Raw genomic sequence first — 26,393 nt, forward strand, 5'->3', positions numbered from 1 at the left:
ATTTAAATCACCCAGAAAATACACCTCTCTGTTTATATCACATACACTATCAAGCATTTCACACATATTATCCAGATACTGACTGTTATCACTTGGTGGTCTGTAGCAGCTTCCCACCAGAATGGGCTTTAGGTGAGGCAGATGAACCTGTAGCCATATTACTTCAACAGTATTTAACATTAGATCGTCTCTAATCTTTACAGGAATGTGGTTCTGAATATAGACAGCAACACCGCCTCTGTTGGCATTTCTGTCTTTTCGGTAGATCTTATAACCATGTATTGCTACCACTGTATCATCAAAGGTATTATCTAGCTGAGTTTCAGAGATGAATGTCGTCTGTTACTAATTATGGATTTCATGAACCTTTTTAGCCCTTTTCTGGGATGCTTGATTGTTTTTATCACTTGCCATTGTTCATTTAAAGATTTCGCTGACTTTTCTTAGCGGATGTACAATCGTAGTGAATTGAATTATGGGGAGTTTCAGGCCCCGGAGAGAACATAATTGTACACTCGCAAAGCCGACTGAAAACAAGGGCTGATGGTCTTACGTTGCAAACTTCCCTTGCTTGGCTAATCATTTGGACCGCCCTCCAAGATGGCGACGGAGATTCCCCCAAGTGCATAAGTCGAGGGTAAGTGGACGAGGGTGTCTTTTTAAGTTTTTGGACCGCATCCATTTTCTCCCGGGGCGGGGACTTCAGGCTGCCATTTTCGCCATTGCAAGGTGTTATGGGATAGCCTCCCTGGCGAAGGGAACCAAAAAGTAAAAAAGGATGCTCACATGCCTGCTTTGTTTTCCAGACCTCCCAAGTAGATCTACGCTTATAGAACTTCCAGTAAACTTAGTACAAACTTGCCTTTTCGACTTATTATTTTTGGAATTGCACTTATTAAATGACAGTTGACTTAAGTACTCGCTATAAGCTCTAGAAAGAACACAAGTATGTATTTTGTAACAGACACAAAGTCGCGCAACACACACTCAACTCTTATTTAGATTTTTTTTTTTCAATTTAAAGTTTTATTACGTTTTCAATCAACCAACCAAACACATTCCACATTCACAGATGTGACAGACTTAAAATAATAATAATAAAAAATTGTTTTATATATATATATATATACACACATACATACATACATACATACACACATACATACATACATACATACACACATACACATACATACATACATACACACACACACACACACACATACATACATACATACATACATACATACATACACACATACATACATACACACACACACACACACACACACACACACACACACACACATACATACATACATACATACATACATACATACATACATACATACATATATATATATACACATACATACATATATATATATATACACATACATACACACAAATAATAATTATAACAACATTTAAAATATAGAACTTGCAGCAGCACTATCAAGGTTCTTATTAGCTATTTCCAGCCGTAGCTGAGATGACGAGCCAATAATTACTCAACTCTTATTTTGAAGGCTAGGTTTGAACAGGATATGCGTTTGACCAACGACACAAGACTATAGATTTAGCCCAACCCACATCACCAGTAATGAGAAATGGAACCGATTCGTTATTTTCTATGATCATTAGCTACCGATGAGTGATTTTTTTGTTTTCGGCAATATGATATCTTCCAAGTTAAAAATAAAACAACTTGTTTTTGCTATTTCGAATTTGAACACATGAAAAAATAAATGAATTATTACTTGGAAATAGAACATTCCAGTTATTTTTATATTTTGTCTGCCACTCACATTTAGAGGTAAGTGGAAAAGTGGGAAATCAAAGCATTTTGCATTCGACCATTTATTGGCGTTGAAATTGACAAACGGAAAAATAGGCTTTTTTAAATGAATTTCCTCTTGTTTGCCCTTGCCGAGATGAAAGGACATTTGAATTATCCATAAGCACACGGACCCAGTTTCCATGTGTTTTTTTTTTCTGTTGCGTTAATTTCAAGAGCACATAGGCCTACAACCTGATCGATACTAGGGATTTATTGACTCTTGTCAAAGCAACAGGGTTTTTGGTGTGTGTGCACTTTATAAGTTGCTTGTTTAAAAAAATATAAGTTGTATAAAAGCCCCTTAGATTTGAATTTAGAATCCCACTAAATGTCCTTAGAACTACAAATACATGTAATTGAAATGCAAGTATTTTTAGTTGAGAGATTCCGGTAAACTCTTTGATGTTTCCTTTCATGTGTCCTACCAATTGCTATTGTATTATTCACCATGGGAACCAATTGTTAGAATAAAAACAGAACTGAGGTTATTTCTCAGTTGTCTTTCGTTGGAGAACAGTTTTTCCTTTGCAGGGATGTGTGTGTTTTTCACCAGTACAGGGCATTCGGAAAGTTTTCAGACCGCTTGACTTTTTAAAGAAAATGTCACCTTTATTTAACGAGGCAAGTCAGTTCAGAACCAATTTTTGTTTACAATGACGGCCTATACAACTCTGTCCACATTTTGATACAGACTTATTCTAAAATTGATTAAATTACATTTCCCCTCATCAATCTACACACAATACCCCATAATGACAAAGCGAAAACAAAACAGGTCTTTGGAATAAAAATAAATGCCTTATTTTCCATAAGAATTCAGGCCCTTTGATATAAAACTCAAAATGGACATAGAAACATCTATATAAGCCTAGCTATACATAAATATGATTCGATAAAACGTTTTATTTAAAATTGAAAAAAAAATGCTACATGAATGCACACTAGACTGAAACTATATAACTGGGCTTTTATTTTGAAACTGTGACTGAGGGCTTTTATTGAGTAATTTGAATGGGCGTGTCTAAGACGTTTCTTTTTCAACTCTTTCCTCCTGCTGGCCTCAGTCTGCGTAGAGCGGCACCGAACCGGACAACAACAGACCTGTCTATCTGTGAGAGAGGGAAATGAAAAGGAGGCTACAGAAGAAATACTTCATTTTAATTCTAGGATATTCCGTGTTACTTCTGTTAATTCCGTATATGCTGGACCACAGGAGTAAATCAGGGTATATTAAACATGGCAAGCAACAGCCGAGGTGCCCCGACCTCGATATGTGGAATAACGGGGACAAGTTCAGCAACAATACGGATACCGTGGAAGAGACGGTAGTCAACAGGAGCCAGTCTAAAATACACGTTTATTTACATGCTACATGGAGGACGGGGTCATCGTTCTTAGGGGAGTTATTCAATCAACACCCCGATGTGTTTTACCTCTACGAGCCCATGTGGCATATATGGCAGGCTCTCTACCCAGGAGATGCGGCCAGTCTGCAAGGAGCCGTGCGGGATATGATGAAGTCCTTATTACGATGCGACTTCTCAGTTTTAAAACTATACACAGGGAGCCAAAATATCTCCACGTCTTTTATATTTGGATGGAGAAAGAACAAAGTGATCTGCTCGGAACCTCTATGCGAGGCGTACAAGAGAAACGAAGTGGGATTAGTCCAAGAAGACGTCTGTGGAAAGTGTCCAAGGAAGGATATCAAAGAGTTAGAGAGGGAGTGCAAGAAGTACCGCGTCGTGGTAATCAAAGGGGTGCGGGTTCTGGACCTCGGTGTACTCGTCCCGTTAATGAGAGATCCCGCTTTAAATCTCCAGATCATTCAGTTGTTTAGAGACCCGCGGGCAGTGCACAATTCACGACTGAAATCGAAACAAGCTCTGGTCAAGGAGAGCATACAGGTACTGAGGAGTAAAAAACATACGGAGAAATACAAGCGTCTACTCGTGCCAAACAACCGGGGAAACCGGGCAGAGAATTATGTCTCTAGCGCAATGGAGCTAATATGTGACAACTGGCTGAATGATATGATGCTCATGATGAACGCGCCCCCCTGGGTGAAGAGGAATTACATCAAGATCCTCTACGAGGACTTGGTTCTGCACCCCATGGAGGAACTCAAGAGAGTCTACAGCTTCTCCAAACTCTCCTCTTTTCCTGCCATGGATAAGTTCGTGTTGAACATGACCCACGGCCACGGCTACTCCTCAGACAAACCGTTTGTAATATCGTCCAGAGACGCGAAGGAAGCCATCTTCGCATGGAGAGAGCGGTTAAACGTTGAGCAGATCTCCCAAGTGGAAGACTACTGCAGTGAGGTCATGAGACAACTGGGCTATCAGAAGAACAGTGTGGATCAAACATACACATTACAGCATCAAGATGGTGGTGATGATGGAGGTATGTAGGCCTGTGATGATGGAGGTATGTAGGCCTGTGATGGTATGTAGGCCTGTGATGATGGAGGTATGTAGGCCTGTGATGATGGAGGTATGTAGGCCTGTGATGATGGAGGTATGTAGGCCTGTGATGGTGGAGGTATGTAGGCCTGTGATGATGGAGGTATGTAGGCCTGTGATGGTATGTAGGCCTGTGATGATGGAGGTATGTAGGCCTGTGATGATGGAGGTATGTAGGCCTGTGATGATGGAGGTATGTAGGCCTGTGATGATGGAGGTATGTAGGCCTGTGATGATGGAGGTATGTAGGCCTGTGATGGTATGTAGGCCTGTGATGATGGAGGTATGTAGGCCTGTGATGATGGAGGTATGTAGGCCTGTGATGATGATGATGGTATGTAGGCCTGTGATGATGGTATGTAGGCCTGTGATGATGGAGGTATGTAGGCCTGTGATGATGATGATGGTATGTAGGCCTGTGATGATGGTATGTAGGCCTGTGATTATGATGGTATGTAGGACTGTGATGGTATATGGGCCTGTGATGATGATGGTATGTAGGCCTGTGATGGTATGTAGGCCTGTGATGGTATGTAGGCCTGTGATGGTATATGGGCCTGTGATGATGGAGGTATGTAGGCCTGTGATGGTATGTAGGCCTGTGATGGTATGTAGGCCTGTGATGGTATGTAGGCCTGTGATGGTATGTAGGCCTGTGATGGAGGTATGTAGGCCTGTGATGGAGGTATGTAGGCCTGTGATGGAGGTATGTAGGCCTGTGATGGAGGTATGTAGGCCTGTGATGATGGAGGTATGTAGGCCTGTGATGGTATGTAGGCCTGTGATGGAGGTATGTAGGCCTGTGATGGAGGTATGTAGGCCTGTGATGGTATGTAGGCCTGTGATGGTATGTAGGCCTGTGATGGAGGTATGTAGGCCTGTGATGGAGGTATGTAGGCCTGTGATGATGGAGGTATGTAGGCCTGTGATGGTATGTAGGCCTGTGATGGAGGTATGTAGGCCTGTGATGGTATGTAGGCCTGTGATGGAGGTATGTAGGCCTGTGATGGAGGTATGTAGGCCTGTGATGGTATGTAGGCCTGTGATGATGGAGGTATGTAGGCCTGTGATGATGATGATGGTATGTAGGCCTGTGATGATGATGATGGTATGTAGGCCTGTGATGATGATGATGATGGTATGTAGGCCTGTGATGATGATGGTATGTAGGCCTGTGATGATGATGATGGTATGTAGGCCTGTGATGATGATGATGGTATGTAGGCCTGTGATGATGATGGTATGTAGGCCTGTGATGATGATGGTATGTAGGCCTGTGATGATGATGGTATGTAGGCCTTTGATGATGATGAGGATGATGGTATGTAGGCCTGTGATGATGATGATGGTATGTAGGCCTGTGATGATGGAGGTATGTAGGCCTGTGATGATGATGGAGGTATGTAGGCCTGTGATGATGATGGAGGTATGTAGGCCTGTGATGATGATGATGCTGAGGGATTTCACCATGAGGCCAATGGTGACTTTAAAACAGTTGCAGAGTTTAATGGCTGTGATAGGAGAAAACTGAGGATGGATCAACAACATTGTAGTTACTCCACAATACTAACCTAAATGACAGAGTGAAAAGAAGGAAGCCTGTACAGAATAAAAAATATTCCAAAACATGCATCTTGTTTACAACGAGACACTGAAGTATTACTGCAAAAAATGTGGCAAAGAAATTAACTTTCTGTCCTGAGTACAAAGTGTTATGTTTGGGGAAAACACATCACTGAGTACCTCTCTTCATATTTTCAAGCATGGTGGTGGCTGCATCATGTTATTTGTATGCTTGTCATCGGCAAGGACTTTTTTTTTAGGATAAAAAGAAACTGAATCGAGCTAAACACAGGCAAATTCCTAGACAACCTGGGAAAAAACTGTGAGACCAAATCCACCTTTCAACAGGACAATAACCTAGAACACGAGGCCAAATCCACCTTTCAACAGGACAATAACCTAGAACACAAGGCCAAATCCACCTTTCAACAGGACAATAACCTAGAACACAAGGCCAAATACACCTTTCAACAGGACAATAACCTAGAACACAAGGCCAAATCCACCTTTCAACAGGACAATAACCTAGAACACAAGGCCAAATCCACACTGGAGTTGTTTACCAAGGCGACATTGAATGTTCCTGAGTGGCCGTGTTACAGTTTTGACTGAACCTTTTACTGCAGTGGGCTAAATCAGGGTCACCGTGTTTTATTGGTAGTCTTAAACAAATCTACTTTAAAACAAAACACACATGGTTATGGGCTTAACAAAAAGAAGACACCTGTACCGTGTCAGATATAGAGTTGAAATGTATTACATTTGGAGTTTCCATCCCAGTATTACACTTTATATACATCACAGAAGACTGAAATATAACACAACCTTTTGACATTGAAACACCGGATTTGTGGCATAAAAAAAAGAAGAAAAGTGATTAATTATCAAAAATATTCCACCCATGAGGCCACTAGGTCATTTGACTGCGGGAAAGGGCGACATCTGCTTGGAAATCTGTGACTTGAAAATGTCTGTTTAGCAATGATCAACAACCAACTTGACAGAGCTTGAAGAATGGCTTACCAAGGAAAAACTTACAAAAGGACTAATTCAACGTAAAACGGAGTTGGAGCACTTGAACCGAGAGATTTGGAAGAATTTACCAAAAATAATCACGTGTAAATATTGTACAATTCAGGTGTGAAAAGCTCTTAGAGACTTACCCAGAAACACTCAGAAACACACACTGTAATCACTCTTAGAGACCCAGAGAGACTCTCAGCTGTAATCACTCTTAGAGACCCAGAGAGACTCTCAGCTGTAATCACTCTTAGAGACCCAGAGAGACTCTCAGCTGTAATCACTCTTAGAGACCCAGAGAGACTCTCAGCTGTAATCACTCTTAGAGACCCAGAGAGACTCTCAGCTGTAATCACTCTTACAGACCCAGAAACACCCAGCTGTAATCACTCTTAGAGACCCAGAGAGACTCAGCTGTAATCACTCTTAGAGACCCAGAGAGACTCTCAGCTGTAATCACTCTTAGAGACCCAGAAACACCCAGCTGTAATCACTCTTACAGACCCAGAAACACCCAGCTGTAATCACTCTTAGAGACCCAGAGAGACTCCCAGCTGTAATCACTCTTAGAGACCCAGAGAGACTCAGCTGTAATCACTCTTAGAGACCCAGAGAGACTCAGCTGTAATCACTCTTAGAGACCCAGAGAGACTCTCAGCTGTAATCACTCTTAGAGACCCAGAGAGACTCAGCTGTAATCACTCTTAGAGACCCAGAGAGACTCTCAGCTGTAATCACTCTTAGAGACCCAGAAACACCCAGCTGTAATCACTCTTAGAGACCCAGAGAGACTCTCAGCTGTAATCACTCTTAGAGACCCAGAGAGACTCTCAGCTGTAATCACTCTTAGAGACCCAGAGAGACTCTCAGCTGTAATCACTCTTAGAGACCCAGAGAGACTCAGCTGTAATCACTCTTAGAGACCCAGAGAGACTCTCAGCTGTAATCACTCTTAGAGACCCAGAAACACCCAGCTGTAATCACTCTTAGAGACCCAGAGAGACTCTCAGCTGTAATCACTCTTAGAGACCCAGAGAGACTCTCAGCTGTAATCACTCTTAGAGACCCAGAGAGACTCTCAGCTGTAATCACTCTTAGAGACCCAGAGAGACTCTCAGCTGTAATCACTCTTAGAGACCCAGAGAGACTCTCAGCTGTAATCACTCTTAGAGACCCAGAGAGACTCTCAGCTGTAATCACTCTTAGAGACCCAGAGAGACTCTCAGCTTTAATCACTCTTAGAGACCCAGAGAGACTCTCAGCTGTAATCACTCTTAGAGACCCAGAGAGACTCTCAGCTGTAATCACTCTTAGAGACCCAGAGAGACTCTCAGCTGTAATCACTCTTAGAGACCCAGAGAGACTCTCAGCTGTAATCACTCTTAGAGACCCAGAGAGGCTCTCAGCTGTAATCACTCTTACAGACCCAGAAACACCCAGCTGTAATCACTCTTAGAGACCCAGAGAGACTCTCAGCTGTAATCACTCTTAGAGACCCAGAGAGACTCTCAGCTGTAATCACTCTTAGAGACCCAGAGAGACTCTCAGCTGTAATCACTCTTAGAGACCCAGAGAGACTCTCAGCTGTAATCACTCTTAGAGACCCAGAAACACCCAGCTGTAATCACTCTTACAGACCCAGAAACACCCAGCTGTAATCACTCTTAGAGACCCAGAGAGACTCCCAGCTGTAATCACTCTTACAGACCCAGAAACACCCAGCTGTAATCACTCTTAGAGACCCAGAGAGACTCTCAGCTGTAATCACTCTTAGAGACCCAGAGAGACTCAGCTGTAATCACTCTTAGAGACCCAGAGAGACTCTCAGCTGTAATCACTCTTAGAGACCCAGAGAGACTCTCAGCTGTAATCACTCTTAGAGACCCAGAGAGACTCTCAGCTGTAATCACTCTTAGAGACCCAGAGAGACTCTCAGCTGTAATCACTCTTACAGACCCAGAAACACCCAGCTGTAATCACTCTTAGAGACCCAGAGAGACTCAGCTGTAATCACTCTTAGAGACCCAGAGAGACTCTCAGCTGTAATCACTCTTAGAGACCCAGAGAGACTCTCAGCTGTAATCACTCTTAGAGACCCAGAAACACCCAGCTGTAATCACTCTTACAGACCCAGAAACACCCAGCTGTAATCACTCTTAGAGACCCAGAGAGACTCCCAGCTGTAATCACTCTTAGAGACCCAGAGAGACTCAGCTGTAATCACTCTTAGAGACCCAGAGAGACTCAGCTGTAATCACTCTTAGAGACCCAGAGAGACTCTCAGCTGTAATCACTCTTAGAGACCCAGAGAGACTCAGCTGTAATCACTCTTAGAGACCCAGAGAGACTCTCAGCTGTAATCACTCTTAGAGACCCAGAGAGACTCCCAGCTGTAATCACTCTTAGAGACCCAGAGAGACTCAGCTGTAATCACTCTTAGAGACCCAGAGAGACTCTCAGCTGTAATCACTCTTAGAGACCCAGAGAGACTCTCAGCTGTAATCACTCTTAGAGACCCAGAGAGACTCCCAGCTGTAATCACTCTTAGAGACCCAGAGAGACTCAGCTGTAATCACTCTTACAGACCCAGAAACACCCAGCTGTAATCACTCTTAGAGACCCAGAGAGACTCTCAGCTGTAATCACTCTTAGAGACCCAGAAACACCCAGCTGTAATCACTCTTAGAGACCCAGAGAGACTCAGCTGTAATCACTCTTAGAGACCCAGAAACACCCAGCTGTAATCACTCTTAGAGACCCAGAGAGACTCTCAGCTGTAATCACTCTTAGAGACCCAGAGAGACTCTCAGCTGTAATCACTCTTAGAGACCCAGAGAGACTCTCAGCTGTAATCACTCTTAGAGACCCAGAGAGACTCTCAGCTGTAATCACTCTTAGAGACCCAGAGACTCTCAGCTGTAATCACTCTTAGAGACCCAGAGAGACTCTCAGCTGTAATCACTCTTAGAGACCCAGAGAGACTCTCAGCTGTAATCACTCTTAGAGACCCAGAGAGACTCTCAGCTGTAATCACTCTTAGAGACCCAGAGAGACTCTCAGCTGTAATCACTCTTAGAGACCCAGAGAGACTCTCAGCTGTAATCACTCTTAGAGACCCAGAGAGACTCTCAGCTGTAATCACTCTTAGAGACCCAGAGAGGCTCTCAGCTGTAATCACTCTTACAGACCCAGAAACACCCAGCTGTAATCACTCTTAGAGACCCAGAGAGACTCTCAGCTGTAATCACTCTTAGAGACCCAGAGAGACTCAGCTGTAATCACTCTTAGAGACCCAGAGAGACTCTCAGCTGTAATCACTCTTAGAGACCCAGAGAGACTCAGCTGTAATCACTCTTAGAGACCCAGAGAGACTCTCAGCTGTAATCACTCTTAGAGACCCAGAAACACCCAGCTGTAATCACTCTTAGAGACCCAGAGAGACTCTCAGCTGTAATCACTCTTAGAGACCCAGAGAGACTCTCAGCTGTAATCACTCTTAGAGACCCAGAGAGACTCTCAGCTGTAATCACTCTTAGAGACCCAGAGAGACTCTCAGCTGTAATCACTCTTAGAGACCCAGAGAGACTCTCAGCTGTAATCACTCTTAGAGACCCAGAGAGACTCTCAGCTGTAATCACTCTTAGAGACCCAGAGAGACTCTCAGCTGTAATCACTCTTAGAGACCCAGAGAGACTCTCAGCTGTAATCACTCTTAGAGACCCAGAGAGACTCTCAGCTGTAATCACTCTTAGAGACCCAGAGAGACTCTCAGCTGTAATCACTCTTAGAGACCCAGAGAGACTCTCAGCTGTAATCACTCTTAGAGACCCAGAGAGGCTCTCAGCTGTAATCACTCTTACAGACCCAGAAACACCCAGCTGTAATCACTCTTAGAGACCCAGAGAGACTCTCAGCTGTAATCACTCTTAGAGACCCAGAAACACCCAGCTGTAATCACTCTTAGAGACCCAGAGAGACTCTCAGCTGTAATCACTCTTACAGACCCAGAAACACCCAGCTGTAATCACTCTTAGAGACCCAGAGAGACTCAGCTGTAATCACTCTTAGAGACCCAGAGAGACTCAGCTGTAATCACTCTTAGAGACCCAGAGAGACTCAGCTGTAATCACTCTTAGAGACCCAGAAACACCCAGCTGTAATCACTCTTAGAGACCCAGAAAAGACTCTCAGCTGTAATCACTGACAAAGGTGATTCTAACGTGTTTTGACTCAGGGCTGTGAATACTTATGAAAATTAGATAGTTCTGTATTTCATTCTCAAAAAATTAGCCAACATTTCTAAAAACATGTTTTCACTTTGTCATTATGGGGTATTGTGTGTAAATGGGTGAGAAACATATTTAATCCATTTTGAATTCAGGCTGTAACCCAACAAAATGTGAAATAAGTCCAGGGGTATAAATACTCTGAAGGCTCTGTATGGGTCAACTGTGTGTGACACGCTCCAAGACTGTTCAAATCAAAATGGGGTTTATTATGGATCCCCATTAGTTCCTGCCAAGGCAGCAGCTTCTCTTCCTGGGGTTTATTATGGATCCCCATTAGTTCCTGCCAAGGCAGCAGCTTCTCTTCCTGGGGTTTATTATGGATCCCCATTAGTTCCTGCCAAGGCAGCAGCTACTCTTCCTGGGGTTTATTATGGATCCCCATTAGTTCCTGCCGAGGCAGCAGCTACTCTTCCTGGGGTTTATTATGGATCCCCATTAGTTCCTGCCAAGACAGCAGCTACTCTTCCTGGGGTTTATTATGGATCCCCATTAGTTCCTGCCAAGACAGCAGCTACTCTTCCTGGGGTTTATTATGGATCCCCATTAGTTCCTGTCAAGGCAGCAGCTTCTCTTCCTGGGGTTTATTATGGATCCCCATTAGTTCCTGCCAAGGCAGCAGCTACTCTTCCTGGGGTTTATTATGGATCCCCATTAGTTCCTGCCGAGGCAGCAGCTACTCTTCCTGGGGTTTATTATGGATCCCCATTAGTTCCTGTCATGGCAGCAGCTACTCCTCCTGTGGTTTATTATGGATCCCCATTAGTTCCTGCCAAGGCAGCAGCTACTCTTCCTGGGGTTTATTATGGATCCCCATTAGTTCCTGTCAAGGCAGCAGCTACTCTTCCTGGGGTTTATTATGGATCCCCATTAGTTCCTGCCAAGGCAGCAGCTTCTCTTCCTGGGGTTTATTACGGATCCCCATTAGTTCCTGTCATGGCAGCAGCTACTCTTCCTGGGGTTTATTATGGATCCCCATTAGTTCCTGCCAAGGCAGCAGCTACTCTTCCTGGGGTTTATTACCGATCCCCATTAGTCCCTGTCAAGGCAGCAGCTACTCTTCCTGGGGTTTATTATGGATCCCCATTAGTTCCTGTCAAGGCAGCAGCTACTCTTCCTGGGGTTTATTATGGTTCCCCATTAGTTCCTGCCAAGGCAGCAGCTACTCTTCCTGGGGTTTATTATGGATCCCCATTAGTTCCTGTCATGGCAGCAGCTACTCCTCCTGTGGTTTATTATGGATCCCCATTAGTTCCTGCCAAGGCAGCAGCTACTCTTCCTGGGGTTTATTATGGATCCCCATTAGTTCCTGTCAAGGCAGCAGCTACTCTTCCTGGGGTTTATTATGGATCCCCATTAGTTCCTGCCAAGGCAGCAGCTTCTCTTCCTGGGGTTTATTACGGATCCCCATTAGTTCCTGTCATGGCAGCAGCTACTCTTCCTGGGGTTTATTATGGATCCCCATTAGTTCCTGTCAAGGCAGCAGCTACTCTTCCTGGGGTTTATTATGGATCCCCATTAGTTCCTGTCAAGGCAGCAGCTACTCTTCCTGGGGTTTATTATGGATCCCCATTAGTTCCTGTCAAGGCAGCAGCTACTCTTCCTGGGGTTTATTATGGATCCCCATTAGTTCCTGCCAAGGCAGCAGCTACTCTTCCTGGGGTTTATTATGGATACCCATTAGTTCCTGCCAAGGCAGCAGCTACTCTTCCTGGGGTTTATTATGGCTCCCCATTAGTTCCTGTCAAGGCAGCAGCTACTCTTCCTGGGGTTTATTATGGATCCCCATTAGTTCATGCCAAGGCAGCAGCTACTCTTCCTGGGGTTTATTATGGATCCCCATTAGTTCCTGTCAAGGCAGCAGCTACTCTTCCTGGGGTTTATTATGGCTCCCCATTAGTTCCTGCCAAGGCAGCAGCTACTCTTCCTGGGGTTTATTATGGATCCCCATTAGTTCCTGCCAAGGCAGCAGCTACTCTTCCTGGGGTTTATTATGGATCCCCATTAGTTCCTGTCAAGGCAGCAGCTACTCTTCCTGGGGTTTATTATGGATCCCCATTAGTTCCTGTCAAGGCAGCAGCTACTCTTCCTGGGGTTTATTATGGATCTCCATTAGTTCCTGCCAAGGCAGCAGCTACTCTTCCTGGGGTTTATTATGGATCCCCGTTACTTCCTGCCAAGGCAGCAGCTTCTCTTCCTGGGGTTTATTATGGATCCCCGTTAGTTCCTGCCAAGGCAGCAGCTACTCTTCCTGGGGTTTACTATGGATCCCCATTAGTTCCTGCCAAGGCAGCAGCTTCTCTTCCTGGGGTTTATTATGGTTCCCCATTAGTTCCTGCCAAGGCAGCAGCTACTCTTCCTGGGGTTTATTATGGATCCCCATTAGTTCCTGCCAAGGCAGCAGCTACTCTTCCTGGGGTTTATTATGGATCCCCATTAGTTCCTGTCAAGGCAGCAGCTACTCTTCCTGGGGTTTATTATGGATCCCCATTAGTTCCTGCCAAGGCAGCAGCTACTCTTCCTGGGGTTTACTATGGATCCCCATTACTTCCTGTCATGGCAGCAGCTACTCCTCCTGGGGTTTATTATGGATCCCCATTAGTTCCTGCCAAGGCAGCAGCTTCTCTTCCTGGGGTTTATTATGGTTCCCCATTAGTTCCTGCCAAGGCAGCAGCTACTCTTCCTGGGGTTTATTATGGATCTCCATTAGTTCCTGCCAAGGCAGCAGCTACTCTTCCTGGGGTTTATTATGGATCCCCATTAGTTCCTGCCAAGGCAGCAGCTACTCTTCCTGGGGTTTATTATGGATCCCCATTAGTTCCTGCCAAGGCAGCAGCTACTCTTCCTGGGGTTTATTATGGATCCCCATTAGTTCCTGCCAAGGCAGCAGCTACTATTCCTGGGGTTTATTAAGGATCCCCATTAGTTCCTGCCAAGGCAGCATCTACTCTTCCTGGGGTTTATTATGGATCCCCATTAGTTCCTGCCAAGGCAGCAGCTACTCTTCCTGGGGTTTATTATGGATCCCCATTAGTTCCTGCCAAGGCAGCAGCTACTCTTCCTGGGGTTTATTAAGGATCACCATTAGTTCCTGCCAAGGCAGCAGCTACTCTTCCTGGGGTTTATTATGGATCCCCATTAGTTCCTGTCATGGCAGCAGCTACTCCTCCTGGGGTTTATTATGGATCCCCATTAGTTCCTGTCAAGGCAGCAGCTACTCTTCCTGGGGTTTATTATGGATCCCCATTAGTTCCTGCCAAGGCAGCAGCTACTCTTCCTGGGGTTTATTATGGATCCCCATTAGTTCCTGTCAAGGCAGCAGCTACTCTTCCTGGGGTTTATTAAGGATCCCCATTAGTTCCTGCCAAGGCAGCAGCTACTCTTCCTGGGGTTTATTACGGATCCCCATTAGTTCCTGCCAAGGCAGCAGCTACTCTTCCTGGGGTTTATTACGGATCCCCATTAGTTCCTGTCAAGGCAGCAGCTACTCTTCCTGGGGTTTATTACGGATCCCCATTAGATCCTGCCAAGGCAGCAGCTACTCTTCCTGGGGTTTATTACGGATCCCCATTAGTTCCTGTCAAGGCATCAGCTACTCTTCCTGGGGTTTATTATGGATCCCCATTAGATCCTGCCAAGGCAGCAGCTACTCTTCCTGGGGTTTATTATGGATCCCCATTAGTTCCTGCCAAGGCAGCAGCTACTCTTCCTGGGGTTTATTATGGATCCCCATTAGTTCCTGCCAAGGCAGCAGCTACTCTTCCTGGGGTTTATTATGGATCCCCATTAGTTCCTGTCAAGGCAGCAGCTACTCTTCCTGGGGTTTATTATGGATCCCCATTAGTTCCTGTCAAGGCAGCAGCTACTCTTCCTGGGGTTTATTATGGATCCCCATTAGTTCCTGTCAAGGCAGCAGCTACTCTTCCTGGGGTTTATTATGGATCCCCATTAGTTCCTGTCAAGGCAGCAGCTACTCTTCCTGGGGTTTATTATGGATACCCATTAGTTCCTGCCAAGGCAGCAGCTACTCTTCCTGGGGTTTATTATGGATCCCCATTAGTTCCTGCCAAGGCAGCAGCTTCTCTTCCTGGGGTTTATTACGGATCCCCATTAGTTCCTGCCAAGGCAGCAGCTACTCTTCCTGGGGTTTATTACGGATCCCCATTAGTTCCTGTCAAGGCAGCAGCTACTCTTCCTGGGGTTTATTACGGATCCCCATTAGATCCTGCCAAGGCAGCAGCTACTCTTCCTGGGGTTTATTACGGATCCCCATTAGTTCCTGTCAAGGCATCAGCTACTCTTCCTGGGGTTTATTATGGATCCCCATTAGATCCTGCCAAGGCAGCAGCTACTCTTCCTGGGGTTTATTATGGATCCCCATTAGTTCCTGCCAAGGCAGCAGCTACTCTTCCTGGGGTTTATTATGGATCCCCATTAGTTCCTGCCAAGGCAGCAGCTACTCTTCCTGGGGTTTATTATGGATCCCCATTAGTTCCTGTCAAGGCAGCAGCTACTCTTCCTGGGGTTTATTATGGATCCCCATTAGTTCCTGTCAAGGCAGCAGCTACTCTTCCTGGGGTTTATTATGGATCCCCATTAGTTCCTGTCAAGGCAGCAGCTACTCTTCCTGGGGTTTATTATGGATCCCCATTAGTTCCTGTCAAGGCAGCAGCTACTCTTCCTGGGGTTTATTATGGATCCCCATTAGTTCCTGCCAAGGCAGCAGCTACTCTTCCTGGGGTTTATTATGGATCCCCATTAGTTCCTGTCAAGGCAGCAGCTACTCTTCCTGGGGTCCAGCAACATTAAGGCTGTTATATACATGTTAAAAACATTAGAATACATTTATAACATATTAAGTGTGTGCTCTCAGGCCTCAAATCTACTACCACTTATCTAGAACACAAAATCCATGTGTACGTGTGTGTATAGTGTGTATGTTATCGTGTGTGTATAGTGCGTATATTATCGTGTGTGTATAGTGCGTATGTTATCGTGTGTTTGTATGCATGTGCTTGTTTGTGTCTCTTCACAGTCCCTCCCTGTTCCTTAAGGTGTATTTTTACCTTTTTAAATCTGATTCTACTGCTGCATCAGTTACCTGATGTGGAATAGAGTTCCATGTAGTCATGGCTCTATGTAGAACTGTGGAATAGAGTTCCATGTAGTGGTGGCTCTATGTAGAACTGTGGAATAGAGTTCCATGTAGTGGTGGCTCTATGTAGTACTGTGGAATAGAGTTCCATGTAGTGGTGGCTCTATGTAGTACTGTGGAATAGAGTTCCATGTAGTCATGGCTCTATGTAGTACTGTGGAATAGAGTTCCATGTAGTCATGGCTCTATGTAGTACTGTGGAATAGAGTTCCATGTAGTCATGGCTCTATGTAGTACTGTGGAATAGAGTTCCATGTAGTCGTGGCTCTATGTAGTACTGTGGAATAGAGTTCCATGTAGTCGTGGCTCTATGTAGTACTGTGGAATAGAGTTCCATGTAGTCGTGGCTCTATGTAGTACTGTGGAATAGAGTTCCATGTAGTCGTGGCTCTATGTAGTACTGTGGAATAGAGTTCCATGTAGTCGTGGCTCTATGTAGTACTGTGGAATAGAGTTCCATGTAGTCGTGGCTCTATGTAGTACTGTGGAATAGAGTTCCATGTAGTCATGGCTCTATGTAGTACTGTGGAATAGAGTTCCATGTAGTCGTGGCTCTATGTAGTACTGTGGAATAGAGTTCCATGTAGTCGTGGCTCTATGTAGTACTGTAGAATAGAGTTCCATGTAGTCATGGCTCTATGTAGTACTGTGGAATAGAGTTCCATGTAGTCATGGCTCTATGTAGTACTGTGGAATAGAGTTCCATGTAGTCATGGCTCTATGTAGTACTGTGGAATAGAGTTCCATGTAGTCATGGCTCTATGTAGTACTGTGGAATAGAGTTCCATGTAGTCATGGCTCTATGTAGTACTGTAGAATAGAGTTCCATGTAGTCATGGCTCTATGTAGTACTGTGGAATAGAGTTCCATGTAGTCGTGGCTCTATGTAGTACTGTGGAATAGAGTTCCATGTAGTCATGTCTCTATGTAGTACTGTGGAATAGAGTTCCATGTAGCCGTGGCTCTATGTAGTACTGTGGAATAGAGTTCCATGTAGTCGTGGCTCTATGTAGTACTGTGGAATAGAGTTCCATGTAGTCGTGGCTCTATGTAGTACTGTGGAATAGAGTTCCATGTAGTCGTGGCTCTATGTAGTACTGTGGAATAGAGTTCCATGTAGTCGTGGCTCTATGTAGTACTGTGGAATAGAGTTCCATGTAGTCGTGGCTCTATGTAGTACTGTGGAATAGAGTTCCATGTAGTCGTGGCTCTATGTAGTACTGTGGAATAGAGTTCCATGTAGTCCTGTGGAATAGAGTTCCATGTAGTCATGGCTCTATGTAGTACTGTAGAATAGAGTTCCATGTAGTCATGGCTCTATGTAGTACTGTGGAATAGAGTTCCATGTAGTCATGGCTCTATGTAGTACTGTGGAATAGAGTTCCATGTAGTCATGGCTCTATGTAGTACTGTGGAATAGAGTTCCGTGTAGTCATGGCTCTATGTAGTACTGTGGAATAGAGTTCCGTGTAGTCATGGCTCTATGTAGTACTGTGGAATAGAGTTCCGTGTAGTCATGGCTCTATGTAGTACTGTGGAATAGAGTTCCGTGTAGTCATGGCTCTATGTAGTACTGTGGAATAGAGTTCCGTGTAGTCGTGGCTCTATGTAGTACTGTGGAATAGAGTTCCGTGTAGTCGTGGCTCTATGTAGTACTGTGGAATAGAGTTCCATGTAGTCGTGGCTCTATGTAGTACTGTGGAATAGAGTTCCATGTAGTCGTGGCTCTATGTAGTACTGTGGAATAGAGTTCCATGTAGTCGTGGCTCTATGTAGTACTGTGGAATAGAGTTCCATGTAGTCGTGGCTCTATGTAGTACTGTGGAATAGAGTTCCATGTAGTCGTGGCTCTATGTAGTACTGTGGAATAGAGTTCCATGTAGTCGTGGCTCTATGTAGTACTGTGGAATAGAGTTCCATGTAGTCGTGGCTCTATGTAGTACTGTGGAATAGAGTTCCATGTAGTCGTGGCTCTATGTAGTACTGTGGAATAGAGTTCCATGTAGTCGTGGCTCTATGTAGTACTGTGGAATAGAGTTCCATGTAGTCGTGGCTCTATGTAGTACTGTGGAATAGAGTTCCATGTAGTCGTGGCTCTATGTAGTACTGTGGAATAGAGTTCCATGTAGTCGTGGCTCTATGTAGTACTGTGGAATAGAGTTCCATGTAGTCGTGGCTCTATGTAGTACTGTGGAATAGAGTTCCATGTAGTCGTGGCTCTATGTAGTACTGTGGAATAGAGTTCCATGTAGTCGTGGCTCTATGTAGTACTGTGGAATAGAGTTCCATGTAGTCGTGGCTCTATGTAGTACTGTGGAATAGAGTTCCATGTAGTCGTGGCTCTATGTAGTACTGTGTGCTTCCCATAGTCTGTTCTGGATTTGGGGACTGTGAAGAGACCTCTGGTGGCATGTCTTGTAGGGTAGTCATGGGTGTCTGAGCTGTGTGCTAGTAGTTTAAACAGACCTCTGGTGTCTTGTAGGGTATTCATGGGTGTCTGAGCTGTGTGCTAGTAGTTTAAACAGACCTCTGGTGGCATGTCTTGTGGGGTATGGATGGGTGTCTGAGCTGTGTGTTAGTAGTTTAAACAGACCTCTGGTGGCATGTCTTGTAGGGTATGCATGGGTGTCTGAGCTGTGTGCTAGTAGTTTAGACAGACCTCTGGTGGCATGTCTTGTAGGGTATTCATGGGTGTCTGAGCTGTGTGCTAGTAGTTTAAACAGACCTCTGGTGGCATGTCTTGTGGGGCTATGAGTGGGTGTCTGAGCTGTGTGTTAGTAGTTTAAACAGACCTCTGGTGGCATGTCTTGTGGGGTATGGATGGGTGTCTGAGCTGTGTGCTAGTAGTTTAGACAGACCTCTGGTGACATGTCTTGTGGGGTATTCATGGGTGTCTGAGCTGTGTGTTAGTAGTTTAAACAGACCTCTGGTGGCATGTCTTGTGGGGTATGCGTGGGTGTCTGAGCTGTGTGCTAGGAGTTTAGACAGACCTCTGGTGACATGTCTTGTGGGGTATGAATGGGTGTCTGAGCTGTGTGTTAGTAGTTTAAACAGACCTCTGGTGGCATGTCTTGTGGGGTATGCGTGGGTGTCTGAGCTGTGTGCTAGGAGTTTAAACAGACCTCTGGTGGCATGTCTTGTAGGGTATGAGTGTGTGTCTGAGCTGTGTGTTAGTAGTTTAAACAGACCTCTGGGAGCATTCAACATGTCAATACTTCTCACAAATACAAGTAGTGATGAAGTCAATCTCTCTTCCACTTTGAGCCAGGAGAGATTTACATGCATATTATTAATATTAGCTCTCTGTGTACATCTTAAGGCCAGCCGTGCTGCCCTGTTCTGAGTCCCTCTTTGTGGCACGACTGAACAGTAGTCCAGATGTGACAAAACTAGGGCCTGTAGGACCTGCCTTTTTGATAGTGTTGTTAAGAAGGTAGAAACTAGGGCCTGTAGGACCTGCCTTGTCGATAGTGTTGTTAAGAAGGTAGAAACTAGGGCCTGTAGGACCTGCCTTGTTGATAGTGTTGTTAAGAAGGTAGAAACTAGGGCCTGTAGGACCTGCCTTGTTGATAGTGTTGTTAAGAAGGTAGAAACTAGGGCCTGTAGGACCTGCCTTGTTGATAGTGTTGTTAAGAAGGTAGAAACTAGGGCCTGTAGGACCTGCCTTGTTGATAGTGTTGTTAAGAAGGTAGAAACTAGGGCCTGTAGGACCTGCCTTGTTGATAGTGTTGTTAAGAAGGTAGAAACTAGGGCCTGTAGGACCTGCCTTGTTGATAGTGTTGTTAAGAAGGTAGAAACTAGGGCCTGTAGGACCTGTCTTGTTGATAGTGTTGTTAAGAAGGTAGAAACTAGGGCCTGTAGGACCTGCCTTGTTGATAGTGTTGTTAAGAAGGTAGAAACTAGGGCCTGTAGGACCTGCCTTGTTGATAGTGTTGTTAAGAAGGTAGAAACTAGGGCCTGTAGGACCTGTCTTGTTGATAGTGTTGTTAAGAAGGTAGAAACTAGGGCCTGTAGGACCTGCCTTGTTGATAGTGTTGTTAAGAAGGTAGAAACTAGGGCCTGTAGGACCTGCCTTGTTGATAGTGTTGTTAAGAAGGTAGAAACTAGGGCCTGTAGGACCTGCCTTGTTGATAGTGTTGTTAAGAAGGTAGAAACTAGAGCCTGTAGGACCTGCCTTGTTGATAGTGTTGTTAAGAAGGTAGAAACTAGGGCCTGTAGGACCTGCCTTGTTGATAGTGTTGTTAAGAAGGTAGAAACTAGGGCCTGTAGGACCTGCCTTGTTGATAGTGTTGTTAAGAAGGTAGAAACTAGGGCCTGTAGGACCTGCCTTGTTGATAGTGTTGTTAAGAAGGTAGAAACTAGGGCCTGTAGGACCTGCCTTGTTGATAGTGTTGTTAAGAAGGTAGAAACTAGGGCCTGTAGGACCTGCCTTGTTGATAGTGCTGTTAAGAAGGTAGAAACTAGGGCCTGTAGGACCTGCCTTGTTGATAGTGTTGTTAAGAAGGCAGAGCATCGCTTTATTATAGACAGACGTCTGCACAATATGTTTTAACTATGACAGTTTATAATCTAGTGTTACTCCAAGCAGTTTAGTCTCCTCAACTTGCTCAATTTCCACAGTATTCATGACAAGATTTAGTTGAGGTTTAGGGTTTAGTGAATGATTTGTCCTCAAATACAATGCTTTTAGTTTTTGAAATATTTAGGGCAAACTTATTCCTTGCCACCCGTTCTGAAACTAACTGCAGCTCTTTGTTAAGTGTTGCAGTGATTTCAGTCGCTGTAGTAGCTGATGTGTATAGTGTTGAGTCATCCTCATACATAGACACACTGGGTTTATTCAAAGCCAGTGGCAATTCATTAGTAAAGATTGAAAAATGTTAGGGGCCTAGACAGCTGCCCTGAGGAATTCCTGATTCTATCTGGATTATGTTGGAGAGGCTTCCATTAAAGAACACCCTCCACATTATAGCCGGGTGTGTAAAGCCTTTAACACTGTTAGCTCTCTGTGTACATACAGCTGCCTGGATGATGTTGGAGAGGCTTCCATTAAAGAACACCCTCTGTGTTCTGTTAGACAGGTTGCTCTTTATCCACAACTTTTTATTTTTTTTATTTGAATTTTATTTAACTTGCCAAGTCGGTTAAGAAACAAATTCTTATTTACATTGATGGCTTACCAAAAGGCCTCCTGACATGTGTTGCTATGTTGCAACATATGACAGCACAGCGTGTTAGCAACACAACATGACAACACAACATAGCATGGTAGCAACACAACATGACAACACAACATAGCATGGTAGCAACACAACATGACAACACAACATAGCATGGTAGCAACACATCATGACCACAGCATGGTAGCAACACATCATGACCACAGCATGGCAGCAACACATGACACCAAAGCATGGTAGCAACACATGACACCAAAGCATGGTAGCAACACAAAATGACAACATAGCATGACAGCATAGCATGGTAGCAACACAGCATGGTAGCAACACAACATGACAGCATAGCATGGTAGCAACACAACACAACAACACAGCATGGTAGCAACACAACACAACAACACAACATGGTAGCAACACAACACAACAACACAGCATGGTAGCAACACAACATGACAACATAGCATGGTAGCAACACAACACAACAACACAGCATGGTAGCAACACAACATGACAGCATAGCATGGTAGCAACACAACATGACAACACAACATGGTAGCAACACAACATGGCAGCAACACAACATGACAACAACATAGCATGATAGCAACACCACATGACACCACAGCATGGTAGCAACACAGCATGACAACACAGCATGGTAGCAACACAGCATGACAACACAGCATGGCAGCAACACAGCATGACAACATAGCATGGTAGCAACACAACATCACAACACAGCATGACAACACAGCATGGTAGCAACACAACATCACAGCATGGTAGCAACACAACATCACAGCATAGCATGGTAGCAACACAACATGACACCACAGCATGGTAGCAACACAACATGACAACACAGCATGGTAGCAACACAACATCACAGCATGGTAGCAACACAACATGACAGCAACACAATATGACACCACAGCATGGTAGCAACACAACATCACAGCATGGTAGCAACACAACATGACAGCAACACAACATGACACCACAGCATGGTAGCAACACAACATCACAGCATGGTAGCAACACAACATCACAGCATGGTAGCAACACAACATAACAGCATGGTAGCAACACAACATGACAACATAGCATGGTAGCAACACAACATAACAGCATGGTAGCAACACAGCATGACAACATAGCATGGTAGCAACACAACATAACAGCATGGTAGCAACACAGCATGACAACATAGCATGGTAGCAACACAACATCACAGCATGGTAGCAACACAACATAACAGCATAGCATGGTAGCAACACAACATAACAGCATAGCATGGCAGCAACACAACATAACAGCATAGCATGGTAGCAACACAACATGACACCACAGCATGGTAGCAACACAACATAACAGCATGGTAGCAACACAACATCACACCACAGCATGGTAGCAACACAACATGACAACACAGCATGGTAGCAACACAACATAACAGCATAGCATGGTAGCAACACAACATGACAACACAGCATGGTAGCAACACAACATCACAGCATGGTAGCAACACAACATCACAGCATGGTAGCAACACAACATCACAGCATAGCATGGTAGCAACACAACATGACACCACAGCATGGTAGCAACACAACATAACAGCATGGTAGCAACACAACATCACACCACAGCATGGTAGCAACACAACATGACAACGCAGCATGGTAGCAACACAACATCACAGCATGGTAGCAACATAACATGACATCACAGCATGGTAGCAACACAACATCACAGCATGGTAGCAACATAACATGACACCACAGCATGGTAGCAACACAACATCACAGCATGGTAGCAACACAACATCACAGCATGGTAGCAACACAACATCACAGCATGGTAGCAACATAACATCACAGCATGGTAGCAACATAACATCACAGCATGGTAGCAACACAACATCACAGCATGGTAGCAACACAACATGACACCACAGCATGGTAGCAACACAACATGACACCACAGCATGGTAGCAACACAACATGACACCACAGCATGGTAGCAACACAGCATGACAACACAGCATGGTAGCAACACAACACAACAACACAGCATGGTAGCAACACAACACAACAACACAGCATGGTAGCAACACAACACAACAACACAGCATGGCAGCAACACAACATGACATGACACAGCATGGTAGCAACACAGCATGGTAGCAACACAACACAACAACATAGCATGGTAGCAACACATGACAGCACAGCAACAGACTAAAAACATAACACATGTTTTTCTAGCAACAGACTATGATCAATAATGTCAAAAGCCGCAAGGAATTCTAACAAAACAGACCCCACAATCGTTTTATCATACATTTTTCACAGCCAATCATCAGTCGTTTGTGTAACTGTGCTTGTTGAGTGTCCTTGCCTATAAGCGTTATTAAAGTCTAATCTGGTCAAACACCATTTTTTCCTGAATTTTACTAAGGGTTGGTAACAGGCTGATTGGTCAGCTATTTGAGCCAGTAAAGGGGGCTTTACTATTCTTAGGTAGAGGAATGACTCTAGCTTCCCTCCAGGCCTGAGGGTACACGCTCTCTAGTAGGCTTAAATTGAAGATCTGGCTAATAGAATATCGTCTGCTATTATCCTCAGTCATTTTCCATCCAGATTGTCAGACCCTGGTGGCTTGTCACTGTGGATACACAACAATAATGTTTTCACCTCTTCCATCCTCACTTTACGGAACTCCAAATTAAAATGCTTGTCTTCCATAATTTGGTGAGATATACTTGGATGTGTAGTGTCAGCGTTTGTTGCTGGCATGTCATGCCTACATTTGTCTTGCAAATGAAAAAAAGAATTAAAGTAGTTGGAAATATCAGTGTGTTTTGTGATGAATGAGACATCTGATTCAATGAATGATGGAGCAGAGTTGCCTTTTTACCCCAAAATGTCATTTTAAGGTGCGCCAAAGGTTTTTACTGTCATTCTTTGTTTAATTTATCTTTGTTTCATAGTGTACTTTCTTCTTCTTTTTATTCAGTTTAGTCACATGATTTCTCAAATTACAGTACGTTTGCAATTTTGATTGTACAGGCAGACTTATTTGTCATCTATTTTGCCTCATCCCTCTACACCATACCAGTTTTCAATTCCTCATCAACCACAGGGATTTAACTGTTTTTACAGTCATTTTTTTAATGGGTGTTTATTAGTAACTGGGATAAGCAAATGTGTCAAGTGCAGCATCTGGTTGCTCATCATGGGGAGGATGGGTAGCCTAGTGGTTAGAGCATTGGACTAGTAACCGAAAGGTTGCAAGTTCAAATCCCCAAGCTGACAAGGTACAAATCTGTCGTTCTGTCCCTGAACAAGGCAGTTAACCCACTGTTCATAGGCCGTCATTGAAAATAAGAATTTGTTCTTAACTGACTTGCCTAGTTAAATAAAGGTAAAAAAAAAAAAAATCATTACACACCACAGACCAGCAAATATTATTTACATCAACAACATAGGAATCACTACAAAACGTATTGTATGACCTCTTATATTAGTTCCAGCCTTTGGAACGTTGGTTTTCCTGGTTATGGCTACTATATGTGATCAATACATCTGATGGATCTGGATACTGCTTTAGAGCAGAGTTCTGCAGCATTAGTAAAGATGGGATCAATACATCTGATTAGAGCAGAGTTCTGCAGCATTAGTAAAGATGTGATCAATACATCTGATTAGAGCAGAGTTCTGCAGCATTAGTAAAGATGTGATCAATACATCTGATTAGAGCAGAGTTCTGCTGCATTAGTAAAGATGTGATCAATACATCTGATTAGAGCAGAGTTCTGCTGCATTAGTAAAGATGTGATCAATACATCTGATTAGAGCAGAGTTTTGCAGCGTTAGTAAAGATGTGATCAATACATCTGATTAGAGCAGAGTTCTGCAGCGTTAGTAAAGATGTGATCAATACATCTGATTAGAGCAGAGTTCTGCAGCATTAGTAAAGATGTGATCAATACATCTGATTAGAGCAGAGTTCTGCAGCGTTAGTAAAGATGTGATCAATACATCTGATTAGAGCAGAGTTCTGCAGCATTAGTAAAGATGTGATCAATACATCTGATTAGAGCAGAGTTCTGCAGCGTTAGTAAAGATGTGATCAATACATCTGATTAGAGCAGAGTTCTGCAGCATTAGTAAAGATGTGATCAATACATCTGATTAGAGCAGAGTTCTGCAGCATTAGTAAAGATGGGATCAATACATGTGATTAGAGCAGAGTTCTGCAGCATTAGTAAAGATGGGATCAATACATCTGATTAGAGCAGAGTTCTGCAGCATTAGTAAAGATGTGATCAATACATCTGATTAGAGCAGAGTTCTGCAGTATTAGTAAAGATGTGATCAATACATCTGATTAGAGCAGAGTTCTGCAGCGTTAGTAAAGATGTGATCACTACATCTGATTAGAGCAGAGTTCTGCAGCATTAGTAAAGATGGGATCAATACATCTGATTAGAGCAGAGTTCTGCAGCATTAGTAAAGATGTGATCAATACATGTGATTAGAGCAGAGTTCTGCAGCATTAGTAAAGATGTGATCAATACATGTGGATTATTTAATTCCTGTGCTGTTTGTAACGACCCTGGTAGTCGTTGACTGATAACCTGAACCAGGTTGCAGGTACTAGTTACAGTTTGAAGCTTTTTCTTGAGTGGGCAGCTTGACGAAAGCCAGTCAATATTTAAATCACCCTGAAAATATACCTCTCTGTTGATATCACATACACTATCAAGCATTTCACACTTGTTATCCAGATACTGACTGTTAACACTTGGTGGTCTGTAGCAGCTTCCTACCAGAATGGGCTTTAGGTGAGGCAGATGAACCTGTAGCCATATTACTTCAA

The 26,393-nt window shown here is 44.0% G+C and overlaps 1 protein-coding gene across 1 annotated transcript in view; it reads left to right on the plus strand.

The window, feature by feature from the left end:
* The first annotated feature begins 2,879 nt into the window (after positions 1-2,879).
* Positions 2,880-26,393, plus strand: part of chst7 (carbohydrate (N-acetylglucosamine 6-O) sulfotransferase 7) — a 31,745-nt gene continuing 8,231 nt past the window's right edge. Inside the window, exon 1 of the mRNA XM_055941217.1 lies at positions 2,880-4,246. Coding sequence (XP_055797192.1) covers positions 2,965-4,246 — 1,282 coding nt within the window. The 5' untranslated portion in view covers positions 2,880-2,964. The remainder of the gene's footprint in view (positions 4,247-26,393) is intronic.

Source organism: Salvelinus fontinalis, chromosome 12 (assembly GCF_029448725.1).
Source record: "Salvelinus fontinalis isolate EN_2023a chromosome 12, ASM2944872v1, whole genome shotgun sequence".
NCBI lineage: Eukaryota > Metazoa > Chordata > Actinopteri > Salmoniformes > Salmonidae > Salvelinus > Salvelinus fontinalis.